The sequence below is a fragment of the Simochromis diagramma genome, unplaced genomic scaffold (assembly GCF_900408965.1).
Source record: "Simochromis diagramma unplaced genomic scaffold, fSimDia1.1 OVJJ01000293.1, whole genome shotgun sequence".
NCBI classification, from domain to species: Eukaryota; Metazoa; Chordata; class Actinopteri; order Cichliformes; family Cichlidae; genus Simochromis; species Simochromis diagramma.
Window position 1 is genome coordinate 48,618 of NW_024386801.1, and position 17,639 is coordinate 66,256.

Consider the following 17,639-nt stretch of genomic DNA (forward strand, 5'->3'; position numbering starts at 1 on the left):
CCAAAAAGAGGACATTTCCCCACACCACCTCATCCATTTCACACCATTCATATGGACTTCAATGAATTAAGTGAAGGTCAAGGCTCAAAATACGCTCTAGTGATTATAGACGTATTCTCAAAATGGCCAGAGATTTATCCAGTGAAAAAAGCAGATGTAATCTCAGTGGCAAAATGTCTATGTAATCATTTCATCCCAACATATGGCATCCCTACTCTGATAAGATCAGACAATGGGACACATTTTGTCAATGATGTGATCAGCAAAGTCTCTGAAGCACTAGGATTCAGCATAAGAAACCATTGTGCTTATCACCCACAAAGTGCAGGGTTAGTGGAGAGAACTAACGGCACCATAAAACAGAGACTCAGAAAATGCATGGGAGAAACAGGAAGACCAGGGCCTGAATGCATAGGTCTAGTAAAAATGTGGATGAGATTAACACAAGGCTCTCAAAAACTTACACCATTCGAGGTTGTTCATGGGAGACCTCTTCCACTACCAGTGACAAGTGAACCTTTAGACAAATCTGTCAGAGAAACAACTCTGGCAGAATGGATGGCAAAAATACTAGAAAATAAGGATATTGTTTTGAACAATAAACTGCCATGCGACGCTTCTCTAGTCTCTTGCAGGTTGAAACCAGGCGATTGGGTCCTAATACGGGTACTCCAGAGGAAAAATTGGAGCTTGCCTCGCTGGGAGGGTCCCTATCAAGTGTTATTGACCACACCCAGAGCCTGTAAAATAGCAGAGAGACCCTCCTGGATACATCAGAGCCACTGCAAAAAGGTTGAGGTCCCGGGAAGCCCCGACACCAAGGAGGAAGCACATTAGGGAAGTCTCACCCACGTTTTGGCTGCTTCGGGGATGAGTGAAGATTGGGCCCCCGTAGGGTAAGCCCGCACTTCCACCTTCCATCCGATCAACTTTAGGGCGGCCAGGTGTGGGTGTGATGGACCTATGTGCAACCACGGGAAGGGGGAACCCTCCTGGTTACCTTAACTGCAAAGCTCACCCTTACAGGACCCCAGCTGATGCCAACAGCAGCTGAGCCACGAGGCAGACTGAGAAGATGGACGCACGACAACTTCCACCTAATGGACATGACACAAGACCACATCTATCCTTGGATGAAAAATGCCTGATACAGATACGTGTTTAACAGGACCACAGAGAAAGACTGCTACGTCTGCTCGCACATGCCGAGCATATTAACACAACCATATATGGGAAACACACTGGAACAAGTGCACTAATTCTGATCTCCGACCACACCTTCAGAATGACTTTTGTAAAGTGCACATCAACATCAACATCCTCATCCAGGAAGAAACGCTCAACTTCAACAGTCAGACCACATGACTCAATCTGGGGAACCGACGTACCTGAAGAATTCAACTCTGGACAACTGGACAAAAGGTACTCAACTCACTCTTCCCCGTGGACAGGAGTCGGAAAACATGGTCTCGGAAGTGAGACACTGGACTATAGATTCGGCTTGCTCTTCAATGCATCCTGCAAGGTCAACGAGGGACAAAACCAAGAAATAGACGCTCTCAGAATTGCTGTAATGCAACATCGTGTAGCACTGGACATGATCCTGGCTGAGAAAGGAGGATTGTGTGTCTTATTCAACACCATGTGCTGCACCTACATACCAGATAATGTACATTCTTTAAACATGGCTTCAGATTCTAAGGAGACTGTTGATCGGCGTTGGAGTTTTCCTAGTTTTATTTTATTTTATTTTGCTTTTCTTTACTTGTGTTATTCCTTGTTTAAAAGCTGTAATTTCACAGATGATACGTTTATCACTCACAGCATACGCAGATGTACCACAAACCGATGAAGATCATGAAGACTTCTTTTCCTATTTGTAAGATGAAGATGAAGTGCAACTAATTATGTAGTAACTGAAGAAAGACAAGTAGTTACTTACTGATGACTTGTACATTTCATTTTTTTGATCAACAGGAGGGAATGTCAAAGGGAAATTGTTTTTATATAATGTGATCAGCTTCATGAAATGTGCTTTTTATTGATCACTAAGCAATCTACATGTCTACGTGACTTTTCACCTAATAACTTTTGTGATGATGAACTTATTCAGCTACTAACCGCTTCCTGTTTTCAGAGAATAGTTAGATGTAGAGAAGAGAAACCTCAGCTCTTTTCCGAGAACATACAGATGTAGAAAAGGGGAAAACCCGTAGCTCTGAGTGACGTTGTTATTTTTGTACACACACACATGCACACACATACACACACAGACACACAGAAAAGTTTAAATAAAGAACGCAGACAGTGATGAGACGCAGGTCGCAGGTCTTGCGTTCATGAATGAGTAAAGACAACTGCAGTGTTTGTGTTTTCTAACTCAGGTGTCTTAGCTGAAGAACTACGGGGTGATTTAAAGAAATCCCCTGTCACAGACACTATCTCTACTTTCAAGATTAGGCTTCAAACTTTCCTTTTTGCTAAAGCATATAGTTAGGGCTGGACCAAGTGACCCTGAATCCTCCCTTAGTTATGCTGCAACAGGCTGTCACGGTTCTGGGTCCGTTGGACCCAGTATTTTGAGTTTGTTGTGTTTTGATTTAAGTTTGCATCAGGGATTGTGTTCTTGTTCTCTTGTTGTGTTCATGATGATGATGATGATGATTATTTGAGTTTCATGTTTAAGGAATTGTTCTCGGTTGTATCTCACGTTTAGTTTAGTTCAGGTTCCATGTGTCATTCTGTCTGTCTCTCAGTGTCAGGTCTGCGTCTTGGTGTGGTGTTCTGAGTTTCCTGTTTTATTGTGAAGGTCTGTGTCATATGTGAGTGTGCTCAGTTTACGTTTCCCCTATTCCGTCAGCTCAGATTCCTCCCAGCTGTGTTGCCCTCCTGTTTCTCATCCCCTGATTACTGGTGTGTGTATTTAAGCCCTGTGTGTTCTCCTGCCTGTTGCCGGTTTGTCTGTATAACTCCGTGTCAGTCTGTTACCCTGTTCCTTAGTCTGCGTCTCTCTGCTCCGCTCCGCTCTCCGTTTTGAAGACTTCAGGTTTGCTCTTTAGTTTCTCCCAGTTTAGGTTTGTCATTACTCATGCTTCACTTGCCTGTTTTTGCCACTGCCACCGTGTAAATAAACTTCACTCGTATCATCAGTTTGCTGCATTTTGGGTCCTCCTTTTCCTCCACTCCACACGGCTCACTCCGCCAGCCGTGACACAGGCGTAGGCTGCCGGGGATTCCCATGATGCACTGGGTGTTTCTTCTTCACTCACTATGTGTTAACAGACCTCTCTGCATTGAATCATATCTGTTATTAACCTCTGTCTCTCTTCCACAGCATGTCTTTATCCTGTCTTCCTTCTCTCACCCCAACCAATCACAGCAGATGGCCCCGCCCCTCCCTGAGCCTGGTTCTGTTGGAGGTTTCTTCCTGTTAAAAGGGAGTTTTTCCTTCCCACTGTCGCCAAAGTGCTGCTCATAGGGGGTCATATGATTGTTGGGTTTTTTCTCTGTGTCTTACTTAAGCAGATACAGAGTAGCTGTCTTCCCATAGTATAAATCAGTAAGAGAAGGTACGACCTCTCTCATGACCTTAGGATGTGTGTGTATGCCAGAGTGCTCTGGGAGGCACACAGAGTCTTTGCAGACTGCTAAGGATCAAACATCTTATCAATATGCAATCAGTTATATAACACAAGCCCTTTCACCCATATAGAAAATAATCTTTGCAAATATTGGCTTATAAAGAAAGGAAGGCTCAGAACTGCCAAAGAACTGACTCACAGTATTCACTGGATACAGCCAAGTGTGAAGTGAGTCACACTTGGCTGTATCGCCTCAGTAGTCGCCTCAAGGTGCTTTATATTGTTCAGTAATATTTTTGAATATTCATCAATAATTTAGGTCATTTGAAAAACTGCATGATTCAGCAGTCAGGAATGACTGCGTATCCTCAGTTTAGGTTATTATTTCAAACTGTTGTTGAACAGTAACAGTTGTGCTAAATGGCCAAAGTCTGGCTCTGACGGTCAGTCGCAAAGTGATTATTTCTTTTTAACTTGTGCTAGTAAACAAAAACAACTGATATTCAACTAGTGGAGGCAAATCTGCTGACATAAAGCAGAAGACTGATGTGTTCCCATCGTGGACCAGACCCATCTTCTAACTACACATGTGTAAAGTTTTTGACACATCTTGAGTGGTTGTGTTGACAAAACCTGTTCAAAGACAGTAAGGCCAAAGGACAAAGGGTTTAACTCTGTCATTTTTTCTGCTACATGAGACGTCTAAAGGACAACGTTTTGCCGTGACAACACTGCTGCACACACTCAACAACAACAACAACAGCACCCATGCTGCAGCAGCTGGTACACATTTAATTTGAATGCTTTGATGACAGGTCTCCAAAGCATACCTCCATCATTTCTCAGACCAGTGCTGTTGGTTATCATTCATTGTTTTCTAAAGTGCTTTTAGAGTTTAAAAATGCACCTTTTTAATGAAAAGAGGGATAATGTAAGTGACTGTAGCATTCAGAGTAGTTCGTAGCCTCAGTGATGCTTCCATTTATACTGACTCAGAGTTAGTCAAGAGTTATGAATATTATCTAATATCGAGGAGCTCCAAAACAAAGTTCCTAATGTTTGAGAAAGTGATTTTAAAAGGAGTAAGACAAGTGTGAGTTTGGCATGTTTATTAGAGACTGTCTAGTGTTTTAATACACTTGTTCTTAAAGTTTTAACTGGCATCACCCCGCTAAGAAGCCCAAAGCACGTCTCACTCTACGACCATTTTAATCTAAAAAAAAAAAAATCACAGCTGAGTTTTAATAAATACCACTCAACACATGCTAATCAACTTGTTTTTTTTCTCATCATTCCCTTTGTTACCCACGTCCCACCTGCAGAGGCTCCATGTCCCACAGTTTGAGAATCATTGTGTTAAAAACATCTCAGGGAAATTTTCCCAGCAGAAGCTATTTAAACTACAGGTACAGTAAACTAAAGTACAGCATTCTTCATTAAATAGGTTTTCAAACCTAAGTGGCACTTTTTCTTTCTGCATCTTCCACCTATGCACACCACTTCAGTGCGCGGTCCTGAGTTGGACCTTCATGTGATAAGGGCTGGGAGTCATAGTGGCTCCAAAGACTGGAGTGAAGTCTGGTTCTCCTGCGTCCTCGGGCCAGATGAACTTAAACTTCCTCAGCAGAGTCACAATCATGAGGAAGAGCTCCATACGAGCCAGACCCTCCCCGAGACACACCCGAGGACCTGAGGCATTGAAAAAGACCGCAAAATTATCAAAAACACATTGATTGAACTGGCCATTGTCCTGATTCGTATTTGAGGAAAGACATACGACTGAAGGTCCATAGTCTTAGACTAGTCTTAGTCATAGACTTTAATGTAACATCAACAGTTTCAATAAATGTGTCAATGAAATGATAATGATAGATCATAAGTGATGCAACAGTAATAATAATGATTATGAATAGTAACAGTAAAATAACATTTCATCCCGACACCATGTCTGTGCTGTTACTCAGCGTGTTTGTGCTCATGTACCTGCAGAGAAAGGCATGAAGGCCTCTGGTTTAACAAACTCTCCTTTGTCATCGAGGAAATTTTCAGGGTTGAATTCATGAGGGAATTTCCACTGTCCCTCCTCGCTGAGCACTGAGGTCAGATTCTCGATGATTATTGTTCCCTGAGGACGAAATCAACCTCAAAACCATTAAGGATGCTCGTCACTTTATTGCCTCTACCTATTTAACCAGTTGTCCCTTACCTTGGGAATGGAATAACCCATCAGCTCTGTGTCTTTAGTGGTGCAGTGGAAGACACTGAGAGGAACAGTGTTGGCAACTCTCTGTATCTCGTGAATCACAGCCTGGATGAAGAGAAGACATTTTCTGTGCTTTATCTGACTCTGAGCAATTTTTAAGTACTTTGACATAAAAACACAACAGAAATTAGAGGCTGCAGACGTGGGGACCTCTCCCTATAAGCCACAGACAGGATGCAGTATTAATGAGATCATTTCAGCTGATGTAACCTTAAAAAATATTCAGACAGGGTCACGTGGACTTTGCCTTTGGCAGTGCCAGGAAATCTAATCCTATCTAATCTTCACAGTCATGTGATGAAACACTCCTGCCATCACATGGGCGTTAGGTGTAACCCACAACATGTTCAGATATGCAGGCCCTTCATGCAGCCAGAGCTGCATGTTATTGTGTTTGTAAGCCAGGGGTTTGTTAGGGAAAGGGTGTTCCTAACATCCTTCCTACCTATCCTGGTACTTCCTAACTACAGTCTGTAACCAGGACATTATGCAAAACAAGCTTTTAAATTACAATATAATTCTTTCAAAGTAGGCAAACACGACCCTGATGGTTGAGTGCGTATGTTTCTTATAAAATCAGTGGGTTCCTGTGGCTCAGCAGGTAGAGCAGTATGTGTGAATGTTAATAAGGAAGCACGTAAAACGACAGAAAAAAGTGTGAATGGGTGAATGTGGCATGTGGTGCTCCACGAGAGCAGAAAAGCGCTATATAAGAACCAGCCCATTTACCATGTTAGGCTTCCTAAATATTCTGGAGCATGAACCTGACACTCAATGTTTGTGACAGCGCACGACGACAGAGAGGCTACTCTCCCTGTTAGCTGACACTGCTGTGGACCATCAGTCTAATGTTCTGCTTTAAATAAACAGTTACCTGATGTGGAAACATAAAACTTCTTTGTCAACGTCATCACACAGCAGCCTTACTAGATTTTATGCATTAAGATAAAACACGTTTGTGTTTCATGTCTAATGAAAACATTCAAACATCATAGTTCACAGTGTGGAAAAAGGTCATGATGATTCTGCAATATGATTTCGACATGAAACGCTCTTTTCATTATGAGTAGACCAGTTCCAGTCAAACCAGTTCTTTCTACAACAATGGAGGCTCCACGGTTTCCTGAAAAGAAGCTGTTTAAATGCATCACCTAATGTTATTAATGATGACCAAAACTGGTCTGAGTTTTTGTGTCTGTTGCCAATATAAACCAACATAAACTGTTTGAGAAATGAGGAGATCAGGCTGATATTTATTCTGTTTTCCACCTACTGCTTGTCCTGGAGCTATCGTCTTATTGTGGACCCTGTGCATGTGTGTGTTCTCTCTTTATGATTACCTGTAGGACTTGCTATGCTGTGTAACCATGCCTGCTAAATAAAAGGCAATTATAAGTAGAAATCTCTCTGATATACAGTACCTGTGTGTAAGGCATCTCGTGTCTGTCCTCAAAACTGGCCCGATACTTCCCTCCCAACACGTCGTCTATCTCCTGCTGACATCTTTCTGTGCAGGAGGGATAACACCACACATTAAATTCCATATTTCAGATATCTGTAGGTGAGACAAAGGAAGACTACACACAAGTAATGTAACACTAAAGCATTAGGCCCGTAGAGATGGAACCTTCTGTATTCATTCAATTTGTCTTCAACCTTTAACATGAGATGATATTAGTCATATCAAACACCACATCCACACCTAAACTAATACAAATAATTTGTACCGGTAAGGAATTGAGTTAAGTGGGACTCTCCTTTGTTAAGTTAATATAACGAGCATATAGAATATAGCATGCTGGGACGGGCATGGCCCCTTTTGCTGCTATCAGGTGTGGCTCAGGCTAGATTGTATTATGTGAAGGCTGAAGTACAAGTGAACACCTGGAAAACCTCGAGCAGGACCACAGACACCAATGACAAATAACCATAATATGTCTTATTTACATGTGCAGGTTTACCTTGGATGTGCGGGTAGTTCATAAGGTAAAGGAAAGCAGTAAGGAGGGTGTTGGAGGTAGTGTCAGTCCCAGCAAGGTGAAGATCTAAAGCATTCATAATGAGCCACTCCTCTGAGAATGAAGACCCATCATCGCCTCTCTAAAAAGAGGGGAATAATGAATATGATAGAAATGCCTTCAGCTCTTTACATTTAAAACAGAATTTTTAACCATCTTGTGAACTAAAACTATACAAATATCTCCTTTTGGAAAAGTGCAGGTTGAATAAAGTCAAATAATTTTTATATTTTGTATACTCAAATTAGAGCAGATCTGTTTCTTTTCACACTCACACACCTTCTCCAGTTCATCCAGATAGCAGTCAATAAAATCTCGTGGCTCTCCAGGAACTCTGGTCTTCTTGTGCTCATTGATCAAACCAATTGCAATTTTCTTTGAAGTCTAAAAAGCAAATGTAGTCACTCAAAGTTTGAACAAATTTTACTTCTTCCTGCTGGTAAAGTGAAAATTGAAATTACCTCTAAATTCTCAAAGGCCTTTTGGAAGGGCAGTGGCAGGTTACGAATTATGGGAAAAGTGTCATAGAGCTGAAAGGAAAGATAAGAGAGTTAAATGAGAGTGGGGGGGATGAACACAGAACTTCTGCATCTTAGTTTTGGTATCAGTGGAATTGTCGCCGTAAAACTTCAGCCACGACAGGATTCCTAAGTAAGCACGATTACATGGGAAACATGCTTTTACTCACCATAGCCCACGGTCCATTGGCCATCTTGGTATTCTCAGTGAAGCACCTAACAATCTGTTTGATTAGCGCATCATCATACTCGTAGCGTGTAGAAAAGAGGACCTGGCAGATGATGTTGGAGGCCGCATTGTGAAACATAACTTGAGGACTCATGGTTTTCCCTGTGGAAGAGATTATTCAGCAGAACAGAATTTTACAGGAATGCAAAGGAAACAACAGCAAATGCAACGTCGTTGTGGTCACAGACGGACCTACCAACACTGTCTTCCAAGGTTCTAACGATGTATTTTATCTCTTCATGAATCCTGTCCTCCATCGAGTTCTTCCCCAGACCAAAGTTCCTCAAAGTCATCAAAGAAAAGCGACGATGTTCCCTCCAACTAGAGCCGTAATCGACCAAAATTACTCCTAAAACAGATTTATCAGCACAAAGGGAAACAAGATCATTTACTTTCTGGACTGTGTCGTCTTTTATTACGTTCCACATTCATTAAAAGAACTCTATTGTTTACATGGATCGTTCACATGGTCCAGCATGTGTGCTGCACCGTTGTGATGAAGAGGAGTATTCTACAAAGAGATAACAGCAAAAGGTGAATTTTCCTAACCCATGTTGTCCCTGCGTGCTTATCTCAAACTGGGTGTTTTTCCTCATGCATGCAGTAAATAATAATGCACTAAAACTTGAAACCATAGAATCTAGTATATGCTAACGTATATACTGGATTTTTTCGTTTGTTTTGTTTTCTTTATTTAATTTTTCGTTTTGCTGTTTTGGGTACTGATGGTAAAATGTGTGTGAACACAGTGTATCATGTGATAGATAACATCTGTTCTACCTTTACTCTTGGTGACATCATTAACAAACAAGTCTTGGGGTCGTCCAGCAAAATCAGCAGCCTTAGTCACCATCGCCTCCTTTACGGCCTTCAGCCCATTGATGACTACAGCTGGTTTCTGGCCAATGTAAATACTGTAGACATCTCCATAAGACTTCCTCAGCTGGGAGGGAACAAAATGACATGGCAGTTTTTGAAATTTATGAACCAGATACTCAGGTGGACATTTCCCTCCAACACGGTTAAACATTTCTGTCCAGTAATTTCAGTTATTCTGTGGAGAGAAAAAAGCATCAAGTGAACTAATCCTGAACATTTCGTGGAGGGATACAGAGGAAGCCCACATATTTACAGTGGGACATGCTTACATTTGTGGATCTGTGCAAAGTTGGCAGCGTGAAATTTGTCTCAAGACTCCACGTGACGACGTGACTGATCAGATGATTCGTGCACGTGCATTTCAGGTTTTCTAAGCAAGTGAGAGTGAAGTAACGTGTAGTTTTAGAAATATGTGTATGCACAAACAGCTTTTTGAAGGAGAACGTTATCCAATTCCTGAAGCTGAAATTAATAAATTAAGTTATAAATCAGTTATTATACATCTGTATTTATTCAGGTCTGGGCATACACATTTGTAAAATAGTTTGACGTGGTGTAAAATTGCTTTGTATTTGTGTGTGGGTAGAAGCACGCATTACACACTGCACACATTTATTAACTTTACGCTTGCAGAGCATGCCATATGCATTTGTTAAAGACACATTTCTCTCTGTAGTTTGATGACCTGCAGCGAAACAAAAAACGATATACAGCATAAGCAAACGTTAGCAGTGATGAGACCAAAGGATTTCAGTGTTTCACTCGCATTTTGTAAGATGTTGATGTTGGTCAGTTTTAAAAACGGGGCACAGTGTGTCTGATTTGTAGAGATGCATGTGGTTCTTTTCTCATGTAGCACTGTCACATGACATTTCTTAAACGATAAGCTGAAGATTGATCCATATACAGTGATGATTGCAGGGGGTTTAAACTATGCTAAACTAGCTTGTAATCACATAAGGAGCTCACTATAGTGTAAGAACTTTGGATTTTAAAGGTGTTTCCTTTTACAGCCACAAGCATTGGTATTGTCTTTAACAGCACAGTCAGGAAAAGCACACTAATGTTTTAGTAGCTAAACATTTAAACCCATTTAGTGCTAATAATAGTAATAGGATAAAAAAATATTATAAAACATTATGAACATTTTTATTTTATTGAATGTTTTTTCTTACCTTCTCAAAGTCCTTTAAGGGGTTCTCCAAACTCAACTGCAAAGTGTTCCCCACCAGGGGAAGGCCTGGGGGGCCTGGTGGGAAGTTCTTGGGCCTCTTGGATTTGAGTTGAAGAATAAGAAATAAAAGGCAGAGGCATAGCAGTGCAATTGAAACAAACATGGTGAGACGATTTGGACTGCACTATGAAAAAGTATTAGTTGTTACTGATCTCTGGCTCTCTTCCACAGCATTGACTTGAAATGAGAGGAATAGCTGGCAGACCCACAAATATGTAGCTCAGCCGGCCCTCTTCTACCTACACACCTTGAGATTTGTGTGAAAGGTGAAACACAGCGTGATAAAAACAGAGCACATTGCTCCACCACCTTTAGCGTAATGTGACAGGCTACTGTACAGCGGTATCAGATTTCCTTAAATATCACATAGTGTCAGGCATTTTTCTGTGTTTCATTTTCTTCCATTGTTAATAAAACACAATTCAATACGAAGGTCCTCATTTCTATGTGAAGAAGAAAGTGGAAGTAAACTGGGTAAACTGACTAATCTACAAGAATTTGCTGTGACTTGTAAAGATCTGAAAGAAAAGAGTGAAGGAGTCAGAATTTCCAGGTAAAAATTGAGCTGAACATGCTCAAACAGCAGGAAACCCTCACATAAGATCATAAACTAAATAAACTTTAATATTAAGATACAAAGAGACAAAGCGTAAACAAGATTTAGATAAAAAGACCTGATTCTGTATTTTATAAATGTGTAACATACGTGTGGTTCTTATGTAGCACTGGCAGCAATGATTGCACAGCTGTGATATGGAAAAACTAAAATCATAAAATGAAAATGTATCCATGTACAACGATCACTCTAATGGCTTTAAAATATCAGTCGGCTGTTTTCAAACTCTTCTTTGAGAAAAAGAATGAACAAAAGAAAACATTCCATTTGTGTGAGTTGAAAGGCCTGTTGGATCATTGAACTGTACAGGTGCTGAACTCTATACAGACAACACATTATGTAATCAGCTAAGTAGCAAAGGGCCAGCTGCTGCTGAGCAACCAACCTTGTTTTATTGCAAGGATTTTGTAAGGTAGATGAGTCAGAGCAATGGTAAAAGTTACCATTGCTTTGCAACAAAATCTTCACCTAGCTGCTCTTGCTAATGCTGCTAGCATTATGGAAACATTAAGGCTAGCAGAGTTACTGAAGTCCATTACATCAAGACTAAAAGAATCTTGTTAATGTTTGCAAGTGCTGCACTGCAGGGAGGACTTTATCGTGGCTATAAAAGTCTAAGAATCCAAGACATGCAGTTGGATCAAGTTGAGGATGTGCATTTCTTAAATAAGGGTTGTATAGGAATTTCTTTTACTTATGTATTAATCACATTATTTTATTGTATGATGCCTTGGTGCCACTGGATTTTAACAAGTCTCACACTCATACATTAAGACAAATGGTGGGGGTGTAGTAAGGAAGTTGGGGGAAGCAGACAACTCCACAGGAAGAGTCTTTTGTCTCTTTGAGGACTCTGGGAGGTAGCAAGGGAGTGTGAACCTTAAAGTGTGAAACAGCTGTGTACTGCCTTTTGTTCCTGAAGAAGGTATTTAACTGAGAGCCATGCTGGGCTCAGGGAGACTCTGCTGACCGTCTGCCCCGCGGACATGTAGGCTCTCCACAAGCTTGGTTTTCTGTTCTTTGTGTGTTTGGATTAAAGAATGTTAGCTACCGCTCACCGCTCATCTGCAGGCTTTATTTAAGGGAAAACTTCCACAACAGGGTTTCAGTAGATTTAATGCAAGTTCAAATCTTCAATGTTTCACGTTTGAAGTTTGAAATAATCATATTTCAATACTTTTTATGATCCTGTAAGTGTCTGATATTGAATTTAAAGAGATTCTTTGAGAAATTCTTTGAGGCCTTTAAAGATCATAATGATCATGGTCTGGTACTAATAACTGACCAAAGCTCAGTTATATTGTGGTAAATAGACCAAGATTAAAAACAACTTAGTGAAAAGCCAAATCAAATGTAACTAAGAAAATGACTGAGGTGAAATGTTTGTTTGAAGTTTTATGTTGTTGGGCCAGAAACAATCTTTAATCTATTTATGGAGTCATGAGCTAACAAATAAAGAACAGCCTGAAAATAAAAGAAGCTGATTCAAACTGCGGAAAGTGTGAAATACAAGAAACAAATGTGAGTTTTGTATGTTTATTTCATATTTCACCAATGCAGTAGAAATAAGAAATGGATAAAAGTTTCCCAGATAACTTCCGACCAGGTCTAACTGCTAGTTAATGTCCATCTGCACACCGCCTCACTGTGGCGTTCTGAGTTGGACTTTCATGCGGTAAGGTTTGGGAGTCAGAGTGACCCCATAGACTGGAGTGAAGTCTGGTTCTCCTGCGTCCTCGGGCCAGATGAACTTGAACTTCCTCAGCAGAGTCACCATGATGAGGAAGAGCTCCATGCGAGCCAGACCCTCCCCGAGACACACCCGAGGACCTGAGACGTTGAAAAAAATACCTCAGTATCATCTACGACAGAAGATTTAATCAACTATGTCGGTATGTGAATCGTGTTTTCATGTACCTGCAGAGAAAGGCATGAAGGCCTCTGGTTTAACAAACTCTCCTTTGTCATCGAGGAAGTTTTCAGGGTTGAATTCATGAGGGAATTTCCACTGTCCCTCCTCGCTGAGCACTGAGGTCAGATTCTCGATGATCATTGTTCCCTGAGGACAAAATCAACCTCAAAACTATTAAGGATGCTCGTCACTTTCTCTGTTGCCAAAAACTATTTAACCAGTTGGCCCTTACCTTGGGAATGGAATAACCCATCAGCTCTGTGTCTTTAGTGGTGCAGTGGAAGACACTGAGAGGAACAGTGTTGGCAACTCTCTGTATCTCGTGAATCACAGCCTGGATGAAGAGAAGACATTTCTTTGACTTAGAGCAGAATACATGCATGCTGTCAAATTCAGCCACAAAAACAATGCATATATACTTTGAGCAATATTTTGATGAATAATTTAGTGGATCTGCAGTTCCACAGAGCAGCTGTTTTTTGACAGTCTGTGCTTTGGTTTGAGAGTCTCTGAGAAGAATCGACACAGCTACAAATAGAGTTACCGTTTCACTTTTACTCATTTATAAATTATTTCTAAACTTTACATGGCTTTGTGTCACCATCTAACAAACACAGCACTCACAACCAAACACCTTAGATGTAAGTAAAAAAAAAATACCTGCATGTAGGGCATCTTGTGTCTGTCCTCAAAACTGGCCTGATCTTTCCCTTCCAGCACTCGGTCTATCTCCTCCTGACATTGTTCTGTTAGAACAGGACAACACAAACACTTTGCAGTACACCATAACCAGCGATATAACTATGATTTTAGAAAAGTAACTTCGTAGGCATACAACATTTGATATACACTATATGGACAAGTATTTGACCACAATGCTTAATATTTGAATTCAGGTGTTTTCAGTGTCTTTGCCACAGATGTAACAAATTAAGCACGTAGCCATGCAATGTGCCTTTACGAACATCTGTGAAAGAATGAGTTGTTACACAGAGCACAGTGAATCAGAGTGTGGTACTCCAATCAACTGAAGTCAGCCACAAAGTGACAGACCATATTAAGTTACAGTGGGTTTGCTGAATGCGGAGGCACACAGTGCATTAAACTTGCTAATGCTCTGCTGAATCAATGACAATGCAGAGCCGTCCTCCTCTGGCATTACCATTGGCATTAAAACTATACATCGGCAGCTTCGTGACATGGGTTTCCATGGACGAGCAGCCCCTGTAGGTGTACTGTGTATGCAGTCCAGTATATTGGACCTAAACATCAACAAATCATTTGCAAAAATGGCTGTTTTACATTATGGGCCTTAGTATACAGCACAGCAGTGTGCATGACTTTATGGTACAAGAGAACAAGAGCTGATAACAAAAAGCCAAGTCATATGTGCAGGTTTACCTTGTATGTGTGGGTAGTTCACAAGATAAAGAAAACCAGTAAGCAGGGTGTTGGATGTAGTGTCAGTCCCAGCAAAGTAAATATCCAAGGTGAACCTAAGGAGCTGCGTTTCTGAAAATGAAGACCCATCGTTGCCTCTCTAAGAAAAAGTTATAAATGGAAAAGAAAGTGACAGACACGGTACGAGAGACGGAACGGTCACAGCCACACGTATGTTCACCTTTCTGCATTAAAACTATGAATCTCTTTTTAAAGAGTTGTTTATAAATTTTTTTGATCAACAGGAGGGAATGTCAAAGGGAAATTGTTTTTATATAATGTGATCAGCTTCATGAAATGTGCTTTTTATTGATCACTAAGCAATCTACATGTCTACGTGACTTTTCACCTAATAACTTTTGTGATGATGAACTTATTCAGCTACTAACCGCTTCCTGTTTTCAGAGAATAGTTAGATGTAGAGAAGAGAAACCTCAGCTCTTTTCCGAGAACATACAGATGTAGAAAAGGGGAAAACCCGTAGCTCTGAGTGACGTTGTTATTTTTGTACACACACACATGCACACACATACACACACAGACACACAGAAAAGTTTAAATAAAGAACGCAGACAGTGATGAGACGCAGGTCGCAGGTCTTGCGTTCATGAATGAGTAAAGACAACTGCAGTGTTTGTGTTTTCTAACTCAGGTGTCTTAGCTGAAGAACTACGGGGTGATTTAAAGAAATCCCCTGTCACAGACACTATCTCTACTTTCAAGATTAGGCTTCAAACTTTCCTTTTTGCTAAAGCATATAGTTAGGGCTGGACCAAGTGACCCTGAATCCTCCCTTAGTTATGCTGCAACAGGCTGTCACGGTTCTGGGTCCGTTGGACCCAGTATTTTGAGTTTGTTGTGTTTTGATTTAAGTTTGCATCAGGGATTGTGTTCTTGTTCTCTTGTTGTGTTCATGATGATGATGATGATGATTATTTGAGTTTCATGTTTAAGGATTTGTTCTCGGTTGTATCTCACGTTTAGTTTAGTTCAGGTTCCATGTGTCATTCTGTCTGTCTCTCAGTGTCAGGTCTGCGTCTTGGTGTGGTGTTCTGAGTTTCCTGTTTTATTGTGAAGGTCTGTGTCATATGTGAGTGTGCTCAGTTTACGTTTCCCCTATTCCGTCAGCTCAGATTCCTCCCAGCTGTGTTGCCCTCCTGTTTCTCATCCCCTGATTACTGGTGTGTGTATTTAAGCCCTGTGTGTTCTCCTGCCTGTTGCCGGTTCGTCTGTATAACTCCGTGTCAGTCTGTTACCCTGTTCCTTAGTCTGCGTCTCTCTGCTCCGCTCCGCTCCGCTCTCCGTTTTGAAGACTTCAGGTTTGCTCTTTAGTTTCTCCCAGTTTAGGTTTGTCATTACTCATGCTTCACTTGCCTGTTTTTGCCACTGCCACCGTGTAAATAAACTTCACTCGTATCATCAGTTTGCTGCATTTTGGGTCCTCCTTTTCCTCCACTCCACACGGCTCACTCCGCCAGCCGTGACACAGGCGTAGGCTGCCGGGGATTCCCATGATGCACTGGGTGTTTCTTCTTCACTCACTATGTGTTAACAGACCTCTCTGCATTGAATCATATCTGTTATTAACCTCTGTCTCTCTTCCACAGCATGTCTTTATCCTGTCTTCCTTCTCTCACCCCAACCAATCACAGCAGATGGCCCCGCCCCTCCCTGAGCCTGGTTCTGTTGGAGGTTTCTTCCTGTTAAAAGGGAGTTTTTCCTTCCCACTGTCGCCAAAGTGCTGCTCATAGGGGGTCATATGATTGTTGGGTTTTTTCTCTGTGTCTTACTTAAGCAGATACAGAGTAGCTGTCTTCCCATAGTATAAATCAGTAAGAGAAGGTACGACCTCTCTCATGACCTTAGGATGTGTGTGTATGCCAGAGTGCTCTGGGAGGCACACAGAGTCTTTGCAGACTGCTAAGGATCAAACATCTTATCAATATGCAATCAGTTATATAACACAAGCCCTTTCACCCATATAGAAAATAATCTTTGCAAATATTGGCTTATAAAGAAAGGAAGGCTCAGAACTGCCAAAGAACTGACTCACAGTATTCACTGGATACAGCCAAGTGTGAAGTGAGTCACACTTGGCTGTATCGCCTCAGTAGTCGCCTCAAGGTGCTTTATATTGTTCAGTAATATTTTTGAATATTCATCAATAATTTAGGTCATTTGAAAAACTGCATGATTCAGCAGTCAGGAATGACTGCGTATCCTCAGTTTAGGTTATTATTTCAAACTGTTGTTGAACAGTAACAGTTGTGCTAAATGGCCAAAGTCTGGCTCTGACGGTCAGTCGCAAAGTGATTATTTCTTTTTAACTTGTGCTAGTAAACAAAAACAACTGATATTCAACTAGTGGAGGCAAATCTGCTGACATAAAGCAGAAGACTGATGTGTTCCCATCGTGGACCAGACCCATCTTCTAACTACACATGTGTAAAGTTTTTGACACATCTTGAGTGGTTGTGTTGACAAAACCTGTTCAAAGACAGTAAGGCCAAAGGACAAAGGGTTTAACTCTGTCATTTTTTCTGCTACATGAGACGTCTAAAGGACAAACGTTTTGCCGTGACAACACTGCTGCACACACTCAACAACAACAACAACAGCACCCATGCTGCAGCAGCTGGTACACATTTAATTTGAATGCTTTGATGACAGGTCTCCAAAGCATACCTCCATCATTTCTCAGACCAGTGCTGTTGGTTATCATTCATTGTTTTCTAAAGTGCTTTTAGAGTTTAAAAATGCACCTTTTTAATGAAAAGAGGGATAATGTAAGTGACTGTAGCATTCAGAGTAGTTCGTAGCCTCAGTGATGCTTCCATTTATACTGACTCAGAGTTAGTCAAGAGTTATGAATATTATCTAATATCGAGGAGCTCCAAAACAAAGTTCCTAATGTTTGAGAAAGTGATTTTAAAAGGAGTAAGACAAGTG

At 41.0% G+C, this 17,639-nt stretch overlaps 1 protein-coding gene across 2 annotated transcripts in view; it reads right to left on the minus strand.

Annotated features, from left to right (window-relative positions):
• Positions 1-11,324, minus strand: part of LOC120729390 (cytochrome P450 2D3-like) — a 36,018-nt gene extending 24,694 nt beyond the window's left edge. Inside the window, exons 1-11 of one of the 2 annotated variants that reach the window (XM_040024921.1) lie at positions 10,664-11,319; positions 9,390-9,552; positions 8,806-8,958; positions 8,551-8,711; positions 8,324-8,392; positions 8,142-8,246; positions 7,806-7,944; positions 7,266-7,351; positions 5,788-5,889; positions 5,565-5,706; positions 4,676-5,270 (exon numbers count right to left, since the gene is read on the minus strand). In XM_040024921.1, the coding sequence (XP_039880855.1) occupies positions 5,083-5,270; positions 5,565-5,706; positions 5,788-5,889; positions 7,266-7,351; positions 7,806-7,944; positions 8,142-8,246; positions 8,324-8,392; positions 8,551-8,711; positions 8,806-8,958; positions 9,390-9,552; positions 10,664-10,825 (1,470 nt within the window). In that variant the 5' untranslated portion in view covers positions 10,826-11,319 and the 3' untranslated portion in view covers positions 4,676-5,082. Of the gene's footprint in view, positions 1-4,675; positions 5,271-5,564; positions 5,707-5,787; positions 5,890-7,265; positions 7,352-7,805; positions 7,945-8,141; positions 8,247-8,323; positions 8,393-8,550; positions 8,712-8,805; positions 8,959-9,389; positions 9,553-10,663 lie in introns of those variants that run through there. The other variant, XM_040024922.1, reaches the window with a different exon arrangement.
• Between the last annotated feature and the right edge of the window lie 6,315 nt (positions 11,325-17,639).